This window comes from Copidosoma floridanum, unplaced genomic scaffold, assembly GCF_036245765.1.
Source record: "Copidosoma floridanum isolate Cflo_tuat_1 unplaced genomic scaffold, Cflo_Japanese_pri ptg000030l, whole genome shotgun sequence".
NCBI classification, from domain to species: Eukaryota; Metazoa; Arthropoda; class Insecta; order Hymenoptera; family Encyrtidae; genus Copidosoma; species Copidosoma floridanum.
In genome coordinates, this window is record NW_028321907.1 from 31434106 (window position 1) to 31449890 (window position 15785).

Sequence of the window (15785 nt, forward strand, 5' to 3'; positions counted from 1 at the left end):
AAAATGAAGTCCAACATTTAAAATCTAAGAAAACTTACTTAAAAATGTGTAATTAAAATTTACATTGGTTAAGAAAAATCTGTATGTATAAAAATAATATCAAACTTACTATGCTATTTCCGACATAATTTTTTTTTTTATTTGATTAGAAAATTGTTTTATCTAAAAAAAATTTTTTTTTATTCATGTTAGTCAATTTTTGTTCGATGCAATTAATATTTTTTTTCAATGCATACAAATAATTTACTTCGTTAATAATTTTTTTTTCTGAGAAAAACCACTCATTTACGTAAATCTCAAAAATATTTCGTATTTTCGTGGATGTTACATTAGAAGATCACTTCAATTGATAACGTATTTACTGTACATAACATTCACTTATTTTAAGAGTTGTAAATAAATTTTTTTTGGTATTAGGTCTATGCTAAAAGTAATACGAAATTTAATTGTATCATTATTCACTTGCGTCAAATACGGCTTTTCTGAAATACTAATTTTTTTTTTATTGGCTGTCACTATTGACAAAATACATATTTTACATACCAAACCAATATAAAACGTTTTTAATAACATTATGTATTATGTAAATAGAACTCGGACACTTGTATTAAATAAATATTTTTTGTATAAAAATTTGTTTCACTAGTTTCGAATAAACTTTTTTTAAACATACCATTAAGTGTTTCTTTGAACGTATAAGAAATCCATCGAAACAAATATTTACTTGCGTCACCAAAATTTATTGTGGAATACTAAAAAATAATGTATTTATTGAGTTTGTATAATTTGTCATGTTAAACACAACAAACATTTATTTACGTCCGAAAAATTAGTATCTTTTTTATATTACATTTGTTACTAATTTTAGAATAGTTATATAAATACGCTAAAATACACTATGTACGGCATTACTGATAAGTTTTAAAATTGAATAATTATTTATTGTAATTGAAATAGTACATGAATTAGTAGCTACATATCTAACATTACATAATTTTATGACAGTAAATTGTTGATGTTTAATTTAGCATTTATTCAGTGCAAAAATATAATTTATTCCTTGCAATTTCTTATTTCAAAAATACATATGCTTTCATTACATACTTCGAAGAAATTTTACGAGATTCTTTCGATACATTAGTGTCTTACAATGAAGGTCTCTGTACTACGTCCAGCTTGCAATATAAGCAATTTGAGATTCGAGTTCCAATCCAAGTGCCTTCGGTTTTTTCTACAATGAGTATTAATAAGTTTTGTAGCCCTACACAAAGTACTATCCGTCTAGGGCGCCAATTGGGATACCGATTGAAAAGAAATGAGTTTTTATTTATTTATTCTTTAAACTTTGTAATTACATTTTGTAATTTTTTTTCAGTATATTTATTGGGCTTGTCGAAGGTCACGTGGTCTCGCCTGTATTAATCTCCTCGAGTTAACAGAAAAAAAAGTAAGTACGTTTGTGTACTATATTTTGTGACGACATAGAGAAAAATAACACAGGCCTTATGGAGAGACTACGTGATCTCTAGCGATCCCAATGGTAGAAAGTATCTTACTGGATGCTGATATCAACTTAACCAAGAAACTCATTAATGTATTAAACATTACACTAAGTTCACACTGGATGCTAATTTTCAGCATTACATAAGAGGACGTGGGGGGAAGAGGTTATGTTTGACAGTGAAACTTTATATGTAAATTTGTGTACCCAAATTTAAGAGTCAAGCGCTCTTCTACGTTAAACTTTAAGTCAATCTATGAAATTTTAACGAATTTCATGACGTTAAAGAAGAGAAAAGTTTGCAACGGCAAAACAGCTCTTAACATAACCTCTCCCTCCCTCGTTCTCTTACGATAATGCTGTCCTATTTGATACGTTGGATTTTTTTTATAAAAGAAAGAAGATATGTATTCTTAAATTTTTTTTTATTGAAGAGAACAATACTTATAATATATAATGAAATAACATGACATTGATGTAGAAAACTTTGAATTACAATAAAGTCCTTATTCTATGGCAATAAACAATTATCAATTTTTATTATGATTGTCGATATAAAAGTAATTCTTATTACAGTATCAAAAACAATAACGATGATTTCGTTATGCTAATCTATGGAATGTTTGTAATCATGTTAACATTACTAAGTAACAAACTTTGAAAAATATCGTAGAATATATTATATTTATCAACACTTACAGTACATTTTTAACATATAAGTACACTTTGGTTCTACTTTGTAATACTTTGATCAATTCAAAATTTGAAAAATTTGCGCACTTCAAAATTTCAACGGACATTAGGAAGTCGCTTGATAATTTTGCAAGACTTTTTGAAACTGTCATTCATAGAAAATCTGTAAAATCGTAAATATTACTTGGGTAAAAAAAATGTTTCACATTCTTTAAAAAATTTCTGTGAATGTTTAATAATTATTAAAATCTTGCAAACTTTATGATAAATGAAGTAAGGTAGGTACTAAAATAATATAAAATAATTATATTAAATATGACCAGACGTAAAAAAAATATACTAAATTGATACGAGCAAATGTTAACCTAAGTCTTAAGTTTAAAAGACTATTGAATCACTATAATTTTTTATTTCTTGTATTGATTATTTCAATAGCGCAGTGTTAAATCAGCTTAAGAAGGCTTTCCAACACTTTACATTTATTTTTTAAGTTTTTTGTCCGATTCACTTCCCCAAACAAATTCGTTGAGTCACCTAAGCCACCTACAGAAAATTTGTACATTTCTCAACAGATCTCTCAGAAAATTATATCGTTTACAGAAAATTACTACAAATACTCTTGTTGACGAGAAACATTGAGTTTCTTGAGAAACCTGTAGATAAGGTATTCGCAAATATGTTGTTAGGGACTCCCAAGGAATTTTTAGAGGAAAGAAATAAAACTTCTTTCGAATTAGTATCTCAATAATTTTTTAACAAAATTGAATAAGAATTGTATAACTTTAAGTTTTAGCAGTATTATCTTAAGTTATATGTGTTCTCGTGATATCATGAAATAAACATTCATACTAACACATTTAAATTAAGTGCTATGGAGTGATGGAGAGCCTCCGTTAAAAAACGACTAGGTTCTAGTTGCAGAGTAAACGCATACGTAAACAGAATTATATCGTGTAATTTTCCGTGTTTAGTAATAAATAAGCTACAATAGTTGTACTCATTTTACATTGGTTTTGATGACATCTGTAAATTTGTTCAATTATTTTAATGTCAAACCGTCTAACACAAGATGGAATGTTAAGTAAGTCAACGGCAAATTTACTAAGCAGCTGTACTTCCTTGCTTTTTGTTTTGGCAACAAACCAAAATCGATATTTATCATATGATTCTGCTTGCAACAGTTTTTCAAATGGCTCTTTTCCTTCTCTGTAATTACTCAGAGCTGTGAAAGAATCGATCTCCTGTGTAAAGGGTAGAGCTTCGTAGATAAAATCGAAAAGAGATTGTTCGTAACTATCTGTATTAATGAATTTTGAGCCTCTGTATGAGGGATGAAAAAAATTGGATGCCAACGCAATTGGATGAAACAGTTTCGACAGTAAATTTTCAACGTCCCAACAACAGTTCAGAATGTCTCTTTTGAGTCGAAAAATGCTTTCAATAGCATCGCTTAATAAGTTATCTGTGTTACTTTTATCCACAATTGAAAGTAAACTTTTTTTTAATATTGTCGATCCAACAATATCAATTTTAATGTTGCTAACAATTTTGGAAATCAAAATAGAATAGCAAGGAATGATGTGTACAGACTCATCCTTTGAAAGTAAAGCATTTACATTATTTACCATATGTCCAGTTTGCAAAATTACATAACGCACACATGTGTTATAAATAGAATTACTGTTTTGCACTGAGTCACTTATAAACTGCGTCAACTTACTTGAAATATCATGGCTGAGATCGTACATCTCAGTATCAATGTAAAAGTAGGTATTATGTCTTACCATAAAACTTATGAAGTACGTTGCATTTTCATTCGTGTATGTTGAAACGCAAATGGCAGTAACTATTTTCGTCTTGCTCTTATTTCCTACGATTTTATTATGGGCCATCTTGAGTACTCTATCAGCAAATTCTGCCGAAGAAGGTATTTCATAATTTTTATCAAACTGACATAACATTTTTTTAAAAAAGAAATTTTGCAATGCAGAGAAAGGTATTTCGTTTGTTAAAGCGTATTCTAGAAGCGATATGTCTTTTTGCAAAAAATTTGGAGGAGTTTTTGCCTGTGAATTATTACATTTCACTGACACCTGAAAGAACAATGAAAAGTGTAGTTAATACACACACACACACACACATATATATATATATATATATATATATATATATATATATATATATATATATTATACACTCAGATACAGCATTAAATATTTTATCTAAAAGATACACCTTATTTTTTTATATGAAATTAGAGAAAGATTGTGGAAATACTTTATAGGGATGTAGTAAACAAAAAAACAAATACAAGTGAAGCAAACACTTTTACGATAATTAAATAAAATTCATAATCTATTAGGATAATCACTTGTCGAAAATTTTCAAGTATCATATTACTAATTCCCTTAAGAAGATAACGTTTCAGATTATGATTAAAACTTAGCTATTCAACATGGTAATTATAAATACAAAAAAATCTTACATCAAGAATTGATTCAGTCGTATTTAATGATAGACTGTCAATGCTTAGACTTTGCACAGCGTGCAGATTAGATTCTGAACTTCTACGAAAAACAGTACACTCAGGCGAGCGCCTCTGAAAACCAGAACCATCATGATCGGCAGAGGGTGAACAAAACACGGTATTTGAACTAGTATTATCTAATCCTGAATAGCAATTTTTCCTTAAAGTAAACATTGGGTTTGGTATAATACATTCTATTAGATGTAAATTTAATATGTGTAAATCATCTTTACCTGTGAGTTGTCAATCCTGCTTTACTCGTTTTTTTCATCCTCTTTTTACATTTTTGGCATTCACCTTCAATAATTCTGCCAGAGGCATTTCTGATTTTATTAAATCCTTCCCAACCGTCATGATAAGGTTGTTTCCTGTGGGGTGTATCCATTTTTCTGAAACGAAATGATCTCAATATAGAATATTGAAATTAATAGTTGATAAGCAAAATTATTTAGGGATATGTTAAGTAATTTCGTTATTCTTTATCTACAGTCAGCATTTAATCTGCTCTGAACAAAAGTTGATTTTATACTAAGTTAGAAAGCGATTAAGCCCTAAATCAGCATGGTAATGTACTTAAAACAAAGAGGAAATCAACTTGGATTTTAATGTAAAAAATTCACACAAACAATCAGCTCTTTTAAATAATGGCATACAGCATGAGTGCGTAACAAACGTACATGTTACTTGCAATAAAAATGCTTTGATATCAATAACCAATGCAAATTGTACCTGAGAAAACTATCAATATGAGCATTGTAAGATGGAGAAACGAGGTGTGCTGGAACTGTAACTGTTACTGTAGGTGCAAAATATTGTGGCACATTTTATTTATAATTCAAGGATCTTGCTATTCACAGTTAAAAGCTGTTGCACCTAATACCTTTAATTCCAATGAGATTAACAGTTTTCTCTTTGCCTGTCAGAGCAATCAGAGTAGCTTAGATGGAGCTTGATGGTGTGATTGACTTGTCTCCAACATTTTGAATAAGTCGTGCGATTCCGTTTAATTTTTATTTTCTGGATGTTAGTCCACAGCATGATTAACTTACTTGATAATTTGTGGGTGGAATTTTTATCGTAGGAAGCTTCTAAAATCAGAGCAATATAGAGACACTGTCGTCATGAAAGCACTTACATCAACGGACAAAAGGTGTTCTAAAATATTTCATCACAGTAATAACAATACAGAGTTGATCATAGCAATCCATCCACAACACCAGAATCCATCGCAGCTGATCCAAATGCACTGACAGGTGGAAAAAGTATTGTGCAACTTTTTTTGACGAGTAAACGATTGCATATTTTTCCATTGAAATTCAAAACTATTACCACAAACTCCTAGAATAACTGATAATATCCACAATGGATTCATGAGACACTGGATAAAACTGAATATTTGGTTTTAACACAGTTCTTGCTCATCATACAAAGCTGCTAGTAATTTCAAGCTGAAAGTATCCCCCCCCCCCAATGCATTGCTTTAAGCCAGATTGATTTAATAAGTGAATATTCATACACCTTAGAATTATGTAACAGTTTTTACTTTACTTTTTGAATAACTTTGGCAGGTGATTTTAAGAAAGTAGCAAATGCACTTACTGGAGAAAACATATAATTATTTACATGTCAGTATACCTATAAGTTAATGTTAACAAAACCAGTTTTATTGGTAACATATAAGATACACTTAATCCACTCAAAACACTGATACAGTTCGTTAAGAATGAGTAATTAAACAAATTTGGCTACAATCTTTATATTTAAGCACCATCCCATATGAGTCAGAAGTTAACCTATACCTTACAGTACACTACTCATCTAAACTTATAAAAATAACTAGAATTCAGTGTCAACGCATATACTTGACTCACCTCACTTGCAAAAGGTCCCTTCTTGCACTTTTTCATGCCAAATACATGTTTTTAATACAAAACATCATTTTTTTGCAACGGCAGCTGACCATAGACTTTAAGAGACACGGTAGACGTCTGACACCCACAAGTCGGTCAGACGTCCGGTCTGATTAACATCCCTGGACCCCAACTCCCCAGTCCCCACACCCACACCCCACATGCTGTCGCATATCGCGCCCCCTTTTCTCCTCTATTCTTATACCTCTGTGGTTTTAGCTTACATTGCCATGTAAAAAGTGATGCTTAAAAATTGTTGCTGAAAACGAGAAAACATCATTTAACAGTTATTTTGAATAGTGATGAGACGATAAAAATTAATTATTACCAGATTTAAGAAAGAAATTATTTGAAGTAAGTCATGTACGTATTTATGGTAAAAAAAATCATCAATAAGTGTAACATAATTTTTTTGAATTAATGAATGAATTTTAGTTGATTGTGATTGTTCTCATCCGGTTATAAAAATATAAACAGCCCGCCATGCAATAACAAAAATAAATAAGAATTTAAAAATTGATAACAAATTAACTCTACGATTAGATAATATTTTAAAGGGATCATTACTTATGTACAACAATAGTTAAACAATTACAGAGCTTTCAATGTTTTAAAGGCTGCTGTATTTAGTGAGGCTTCAAGCTGTACTTTTCTTTTAGTTGCACATCTGAGATTACTACATAAGATAAAATTATTTCGTAGATAAAAAAAATCCTGTAAATAAAACAGTGTCTCCTGTACGTATATGGAGTCTAATTTCATTGTTGGAACAGCTGATTTAGATAAAACAGATATATTTGTATCACTGGGGACGATTACGTGTTCTGGCTTTTTCTCGTTGTCTTGAGTGAAATGTACGGAGCATACCCTACCTACGATAGAAAAATGTTTGACTGTTTATTCATTCGTGTAAAAATATATATATATATAAGTGAACACGATAACATATTGTAAATATTAATTTATTACACCACTCGAGTTCTCAAGTGTCATGAGTGCATGTATAACATCTTTAATTAAACAAAGCAGACTACACAATTCCAACATGGCGGAATTACGGATGTGCGCAGGAACAGTCTTAATTTGAATCGGTTGGGTCCCACCTTATTTACTTCATCATGATACGCACTCTACTTATCTAAGATCGGGAGTGTCATCACTCTGTCACCCTTTCTTCAGTCTCATGATTATAGAAAGAGAATGAGATAATATTAGAGCATGAATTAATATTCACAATATACCATCGTGTTGACTCATATTTAAATATTTTTACACGAATGAATAAACAGTCAAACATTTTTCTATCGTAGGTAGGGTATGCTCTGTATATTTAACTCAAGACAACGAGAAAAAGCCAGAACACTTAATCGTCCCTGGTGATACAAATATATTTGATTTATCCAGATCAGCTGTTCCAACAATAAAATTAGATTGCATATACGTACAGGAGACACTGAATTTTTTTACAAGATTTTTATTTATCTAGTAAATAATTTAATCTCATGTAGTAATCTCAGATGTGCAACTAAAAGAAAAGTACAGCTTGAAGCCTCACTAAATACAGCAGCCTTTAAAACATTGAAAGCTCTGTAATTGTTTAACTATTGTTGTACATAAGTAATGATCCCTTTAAAATATTATCTAATCGTAGAGTTAGCTTGTTATCAATTTTTAAATTGTTATTTATTTTTGTTATTGCATGGCGGGCTGTTTATATTTTTATAACCGGATGAGAATAATCACAATCAACCAAAATTCATTCATTAATTCAAAAAAATCATGTTATACTTATTGATGATTTTTTTTACCATAAATACGTACATGACTTACTTCAAATAATTTATTTCTTAAATCTGACAATTATTTTTTATCGTCTCATCACTATTTGTAATAACTGTTAAATGATGTTTTCTCGTTTTCAGCACAATTTTTAAGCATCATTTTTAACATTGTAATGGAAGAAGCTAAAACCTTTTTGAAACTATTAACAATCACATACTTTTGAAATACCGCGACATTCGGATTGGCTCTAATCCCAATATGGACGATGTGCGTATGAGGCACGCTATTAGAAAAACTCGGACTCATCGGAAAGTTGCGCCATCACACACCTTTTCTTTTTACATCATGGAGTGTATATATCATAGAGATATAAGGATAGAGTGCGCTAATTATACTAATGTACGTAAGGGAGAGCGATACGGTAAAAGAAAGAGATGGTCAACAAGTGTCCTCTCCATCACTTTCAAGCTGAGCGCTGTGATTGGCTGAATGGCTACTGTTCAAGGGGGTATTCTCTATTCTGGCCGTCAGCAGCAGCTCCGTGAACTGTGCGAACAACTTTCATGTAGCAATAAACTAAAAATACCAAAAATTGCTGAATCGTTTGCAGGTTTTGCAATTACATTGCAAAAAATTGCCAACTGCTTCGTTTTTTAATAAAAAATTAAATAATGTACTGTCTGCGAAAATTCAATTAAACGATTATTGTATCTTAGTGGTACTATCTGCAACGTTGGAATGACAGGCAATCGTTTGCAATTTTATTTCCAGTGACGAGGGTGTATGCAAAATAGCGAAACTCGCTGTTTTTGTTAAATAATAAATTGTTCAATATACTTTAGCGTATAACCCAGCTACTCAGCGCCGTGAATAGGGTCGACGCATGCGCAATACCATACTCTGTTACTTGCTCTATAACTCTAGTAATCTAGTGATCTAGTTAGAACCAGACTTACTAGAGTACCTACTGAGTCAATCTCCATAGTGAATCTCATATGAAATGGTCCATGGACTGCAGCCCATGTTTCTGCAGTTCAGTGTCCTTTCTAGCTATTACAGAGCGTGTTTCTTCAGTCGATAAGTTTAATTCCGTGTACATCAGGGTTGTAATCAAATCCTGATTATCAAAATCCGAAGATTTCCAAACATTTTAAAACATCTGAAAGTTCGGAATAAAATTATTTTCAAATATTTTAAAAACTTGTGAATGTTTGGAATGTAATTATTTTCAAATGCTTTAAAAACATATTTGGGAGACAATCAGTCTATACTGTTAACATCGGGGAAAGTATATTAGCTTTTTAGTTTGCATACGAACTAACGAATTGGTTACACGAAAAAAAAAGGTGAGTGGAAAAAAATTACCATTCAATGTAATTCAATTTTTGGCACGCAGGGTATGAGCATAATAATCTTTGTAACACTATAATTTAGTCGTTTAATAACATGTAGAAAAGAACTAATGTATTTGTTATTAAGCAATTCTTAAAAATTACGCACGAAACTTCTTTAAGATTTGAACAGATAGCTTTTAAAATTTTTTTGAAACACAATGTGCACACAGATGGCGTACATATTTTAATTTTAATTCAATGTTTTTTCATTTTTTTGTAGAGTTTATAGATCATGAACAGATCAACGCGAATAGACTGGCAAGGATTTTGTAAACTACGAGATGATGATACTTTACAAATAGTTGCAGCGATGTGTCAAGCATGTCGGCAACTCTTGAAAACTCCATGTATGAGAACATTTGAGTCACACAGGTACCAATTATTGTGTTGTCCTATTTTTTAATACTATACGTCTTACTACGGTTTCATTATCTCAAAAGGATAGTAGGTGCGTGATAAAATAACAGTTGAGAGCTTTTCTATCTTTATTGTAATTCAACTTATAACATTTTACGATGTTATATTAAATTTATAAGTTTACTTCGTTTATCTGAAAAATCTTTTTTCTTATCATTTCTTTTTATACATAAACAAAATCCCAAACTGTTTTCTTGTCTCATTTATTTTTTCTGCTGCTTATGGAGTATTTAAAATTTATTATTACTTTCCAAACAGGCGGTCTTGCCGAAGAAGAATTCCTAACACGTCTAATTGTGGACAAGTCAATGAAGGATCTATGGAAAGTGACGATTTTTTGGAAAAGGTAAGAAAATTGTTCTGAATTAATTTTGAAAATAATATCATACAGTCTAATTGACGTAACCTCGCTGGTTTAATCCTTCGCTACTTATTTGACATATACAGTTTCATTTACAAGCGACTGTAAAAAAAAGCGACTGCATGCAGCACTGCGTAGTTCTCCTGTATTGACAATAATAAGATGTATGACTGCGTAAAATCTACATGATTATTTACGTGAAAATTAACGTAGATTTTTACATGTCCTTTAGTACATAAATATTTTAACGCAAAAATTCACGTGGATTTTTACTTACAAATTCATGTAAATTGGGAATCAAAAAGACCATATTTCAACTAAGCATTTTTTTTACAATATCGGGTGACAATCACTGAAAGAGCTGTGTTGTAGATAGCGATTAATCAAAAAAAATTTTACTAAAAAATGTATTAATAAATAAACTAAAGATCGAAATGATACATGATTAGAAACATAAAGTATGCAAGAAAATAGAAAATAGAACTCTTGAGAAATTGCAATGATTTTTGAAACTATTATAAAAAATTTTCATCCTCCTACTGAGTTGATTAACGGAGTAAGAATATCACTGAAAAACAATTTCAGTGTTTGTCAACTGCTTGAATAATTCATTTTAATTACGTACGAAGGAATCTACGGAAAAACCAGTTAATTTTCATGAGTGTAATATCGTGAGTTTATAAGCTCACGGGTCATTTTCTATTACTAATTACATACAGATTCTCAATTAAATTATTTAAACGAATGAAAAAACCATTTGTACCTTTTTTAAAAAACTATGTTTTATTTTGATAATAGAGAGAGAAGATAATACTCCGTAATTCGGCCTCACAGTCATGTACAAATTGTTGCAAATCAAAAATTTGTAGTTTCCATTTTTTCGTATGTTTATATATAACTGTGTATGTGTTCAAAAAAAAGGTTTTAATTTTAACAATTTTTTAGTTCCTATTAAAATGACACTAGGTAAGAGTATTGAAAGCAAAAAATTTTAATTTACATTTTCTATAAGAATCCATATGTACTTTACAGTATATAATACTAGAGTAAACACGTAATATGAGAACGTGTAGTCTGGAGTGTAAATGGGAAGAAAATCGTTAGTGGGATCCACTCCTTGACCTCCCGATCTCTTAAGTAGCTGTTAAATCTCGTGTATACATATACTAGTGGGGCTCCAAACCCCTACGTGCTAAGCGTGTCGACTCCTGAACTCCCATACCAAAATCTCAAAATGAACTTCTATGCAGATATAACCTATTTAGATTATTCGTCCCCTTCTACTATTTTTTTTTTAAGTTATACTTTTGTAAGCGCGTTATGTCCTAGAGAAAATCAACGATTTCAAAATTCTAGCCTTGAGAAATATGTGACAGAGGTTAACTTTTCATTTTACTACCCCCCCTCCCCGCCCCGTCACGTCACGCCATACTGCCCCACGCTGATTCTATCTACACCACACCACCACAGCACACATTTTGAATTTTATTTCTTATTTTTCAACTAAGTCTCTAAAAAAAAAAAAAAAAAAAAAAAAAAACACTTTCCTTAAGTTGTGCACTGCCAATCTCCTTGACACAAACCAAGTACCTTCCCCACTCTGCTATGAGCGGTCCCGATATTAGAAAGTCGGTGACTTGCTTCGTAACTTACTTTTTATTTTAATATTCATTTAAAATTTATAAATTAATTTGGTTTGATTAAAAATAATATAAATTAATACATTATTCTTTTAATAAAATAATTTTTTTTGTTAAATATGTTTCTTTCAACATAGAAAATAGTATTTTTTAGCTGAGCAGCCTTTCTTTATATTAATAAGTATTTATTTTTTTATGATTAATTTATTACTTTTACAATAAGTAAATTGTTGTTTATACAATTTTTACATTTTTTCAAGATGATCATAAATTTTTCAAACAGTTCTATATTTTTTTTAACTTTTTTTCATCAATGGTTTACGAATACGAGGGTTGATAAATACTATAATTGATTTTCCTTGCGTCTTATCTTTTTACAATATTATCGTTCGTAACTAAGGTGATTTTTCAAGTTAAGGAGGTTCAGGAGTATCATTCAGGGAGGCGAGGAACGGGGAGTCCTTCCTGCCCGCGCAAATGTGCCCCCTTTACCACGTACCTGCTCTTGCACTCAACAAACTTCAAACTGTACAACTGTAACTGACTATATCTTTGAAAAATGCATGGTGAGTTGTGATTTTTTTGTTGAGCATCTTCGTTTTGTACTGAGGTAGCAATAAAAGTGTTTCTTTTTAATCTAACACATTTGTGATGTACCCTAATTTCAATTATAAAGCAACCTAACCTTGTTTTCCCATAAGAGACCGTGTTAAACTGTCAATATTTAATAATTATTTTCTCGAAAATTTCCCTAGTGAAAAATCTGAAAAAATTCATGTGCACTTCTGATATGCTCAAATATAGCATACATTTTTTTTTGGCACGATTCTTCATTTTGAACTTCTCTCCCAAACCTCCTTAAGGACGTTCGTGATAGTTAGCGGATGAATGATTTAGATAGGCGAGAAGAGTGCAAACATGCATCGACGCTGGTAATTATTTTTCTCATATGGATATACTTACATACACGCTTTTACGACTTGACCCCTTTTATCTTATTTTATTAAAAAAAAAATAAAAAAGCAACTTGTGGATCTATTTGAAAATTTAATAGGTTTATCAAAAAGTGATCTTTCATTAAAAAATGGGAGATTTTTACACAGATCATATAAATGCAATTTAATGTGATTTTTCCATACAGATACATGTTAAATTGAATTATTTTAAAATTTATTATATAAAAAAGGATGCAGCGCAACAATCTGTATTATTGTAATCTGCAACATATTAATATATTGTCCGTCGTAGAATTTCACAGAAGTATAACTTGATACTTGGGTATCCTAGCTGTCTGGTCAAGATTTCCCCAACCCAAGGTCCTCTCGCGGATTTGCGGGGCTTAAACTTTTCGTCTATACTTGTGCTTTCATAATATTTTAGCAACAAATGAAATTTTTTAATTTTAGACGGCGAAATTGTGCCTCCAAGAAAATGCATTTTTGAGGTTAGATTTTTCGTGGTTATTTCTCCTTTTCTCATAATTATGACTATTAAACCAACTGCATCGTATTTTACTAATATTTCGACGAATAAGAAAAAATTTTTTTTTTATCACGATCATCTGAAGTTAAGTTGGCTTTTCTTTTTTTTTAATTCTTTACACGAAAGTACACGTCGTAGAGCTCTGAAACTTACACACATTACTTATGGATACTTACTTTACATGCAAAAAAATATTTTCAACAGTTACCTTTTGTGAAACGACGGCTATGATCCCGTAAAAATTGCTTGTTTTTGCGCGCCGCGCACCGATTGCGTACTGGGATGCGGTGTGTCTGGCAGGTTGCTCTCACACGGGTGCCTCAAAAGCGGTGTTTGAGGACGCTAAGTGTATTGCAATTTATTATTAAGTTACCTGATTTTATTTGTTGCTCATAACTATCATGATGTATTTATCATATCCTTATTTGTTTCATCGTCTAAGGTACATTCTAACACAGGATCAGTAGAATCTGGTATTTGTAGATTTTTAAAAAAGTCCTCATTAACTAGTGAAAGGGGAAGTGCTACATCACTCATGTCTGCTATCTTTATAAGAGGGTGCTCATGTGTACTGCTTTAATATTTGTGCACAGCATGTCCCCGCAGTGAGCACATTCATTTGTGCACTTTTAGACCGTGCTTAAAGCAACTACAAATATTTGTCTTACAAGCACCTTCCCACTGACCCGCAATTAATTTCAATATCTTATCGGGAACTAGGGCCTCGTCAGTATAATTGGGTAGAAGTATAGTAGAAATATAGTAGAAGTATAGATAATTTTTCAAGTCAAAGGGTTGATTGTAGAATTATTCCCAGCCATTTTTGCAATTAGAGATACGTTCGGAACACGTGCTGTTTTGCCGCACCTTCGGTGGGTGGTATGCTGGGCAACTGAAAAGTATTACGAGCGGTGCACTTGCTAAATTTCTGGTAGCGAACGTCAGTTAATGATACCTTTGTTGATTTATTGTATAGTAGAGTAATTATTTTGTATCCATTAGAGGCAATTTTTACCTTTTACCAATTACCTTTTTGTTAGCATCATTGCGGTAAAATACGTTTATTAGCTGGCAATGCTCTGGTTTCTCGTTGAAAATTTGTATTAATTTGTTTTTCCCTTGTCCGTAGAGACACGATACGGTATCGCAGCCAGTTATGACGTGTAAAAAAGCAATGTACCGATTTAATTCTAGATAAACTGGGCTTTCATTCGTGTACCAGCAATCGTGCATGTTTCCTTGGATTTTCTTTAGAAAGTATATAGTTGTATTAGTTGGCAATTTTTGAGTCAGGCGTACCAATAAATCTACATCTTGACCAACTAATATGATATTATCTCTACTCGCAGCCAATTGCATGGAAGAGTCAACTAATAGCGAATCCGCATTTTCATCTGCAATTTTGCAACTGCAACCGGCTTGCGTGAGACTGTCCGTCAACACATCGATCAATTCTTTTTTATTTTCAATATTTAATAAAAACTTTGCTTCAATGATCGCGATGCGCGTGTAAAAATCAAAATTTATGTCACGTCCAACAGACTTTCGTTCTCTGCGGTGAAGCCAGACACACCGCATCCCAGTACGCAGTCGTTGCCCGGTGCACAAAAACATGCAATTTTCACGGGATCATAGACGTCGTTTCACGAAAGGTAACTGTTGAAAATATTTTTTTGCATGTAAAGTAAGTATTCATAAGTAATGTGTGCAAGTTTCAGAGCTCTACGACGTGTACTTTCGTGTAAAGAATTAAAAAAAAAAAAAAAGCTAACTTAACTCCAGATGGTCGTGATGAAAAAAAAATTTTTTTTTTATACGTAGAAATATAAGTTAAATACAATGCTGTTGGTTTAATAGCCATAATTATGAAAAAAGGATAATTAACCACGAAAAATCTAACCTTAAAAATGCATTTTCTTGGAGGCACAATTTCGCCGTCTAAAATTAAAAAATTTCAATTGTTGCTAAAATATTATGAAAGTACAAGTATAGACGAAAAGTTTAAGCACCGCAAATCCGCTCTACCATGACCCCTCGACTGAGAGAAAAGTTTTTGCAAAGGTATTTTTTTTAAAAAA

The 15785-nt window shown here is 31.4% G+C and overlaps 1 protein-coding gene across 1 annotated transcript; it reads right to left on the reverse strand.

Annotated features, from left to right (window-relative positions):
• Positions 1-3784: 3784 nt before the first annotated feature.
• Positions 3785-6678, reverse strand: LOC149373589 (uncharacterized). The gene is made up of 6 exons (XM_089596918.1): positions 6593-6678; positions 4955-5110; positions 4680-4881; positions 4210-4287; positions 3915-4143; positions 3785-3789 (listed from the first exon to the last, which is right to left on the reverse strand). Exons 2-6 carry the CDS (start codon positions 5104-5106, stop codon positions 3785-3787), a joined length of 666 nt encoding a protein of 221 aa, XP_089453044.1. The 5' UTR covers positions 5107-5110; positions 6593-6678.
• Between the last annotated feature and the right edge of the window lie 9107 nt (positions 6679-15785).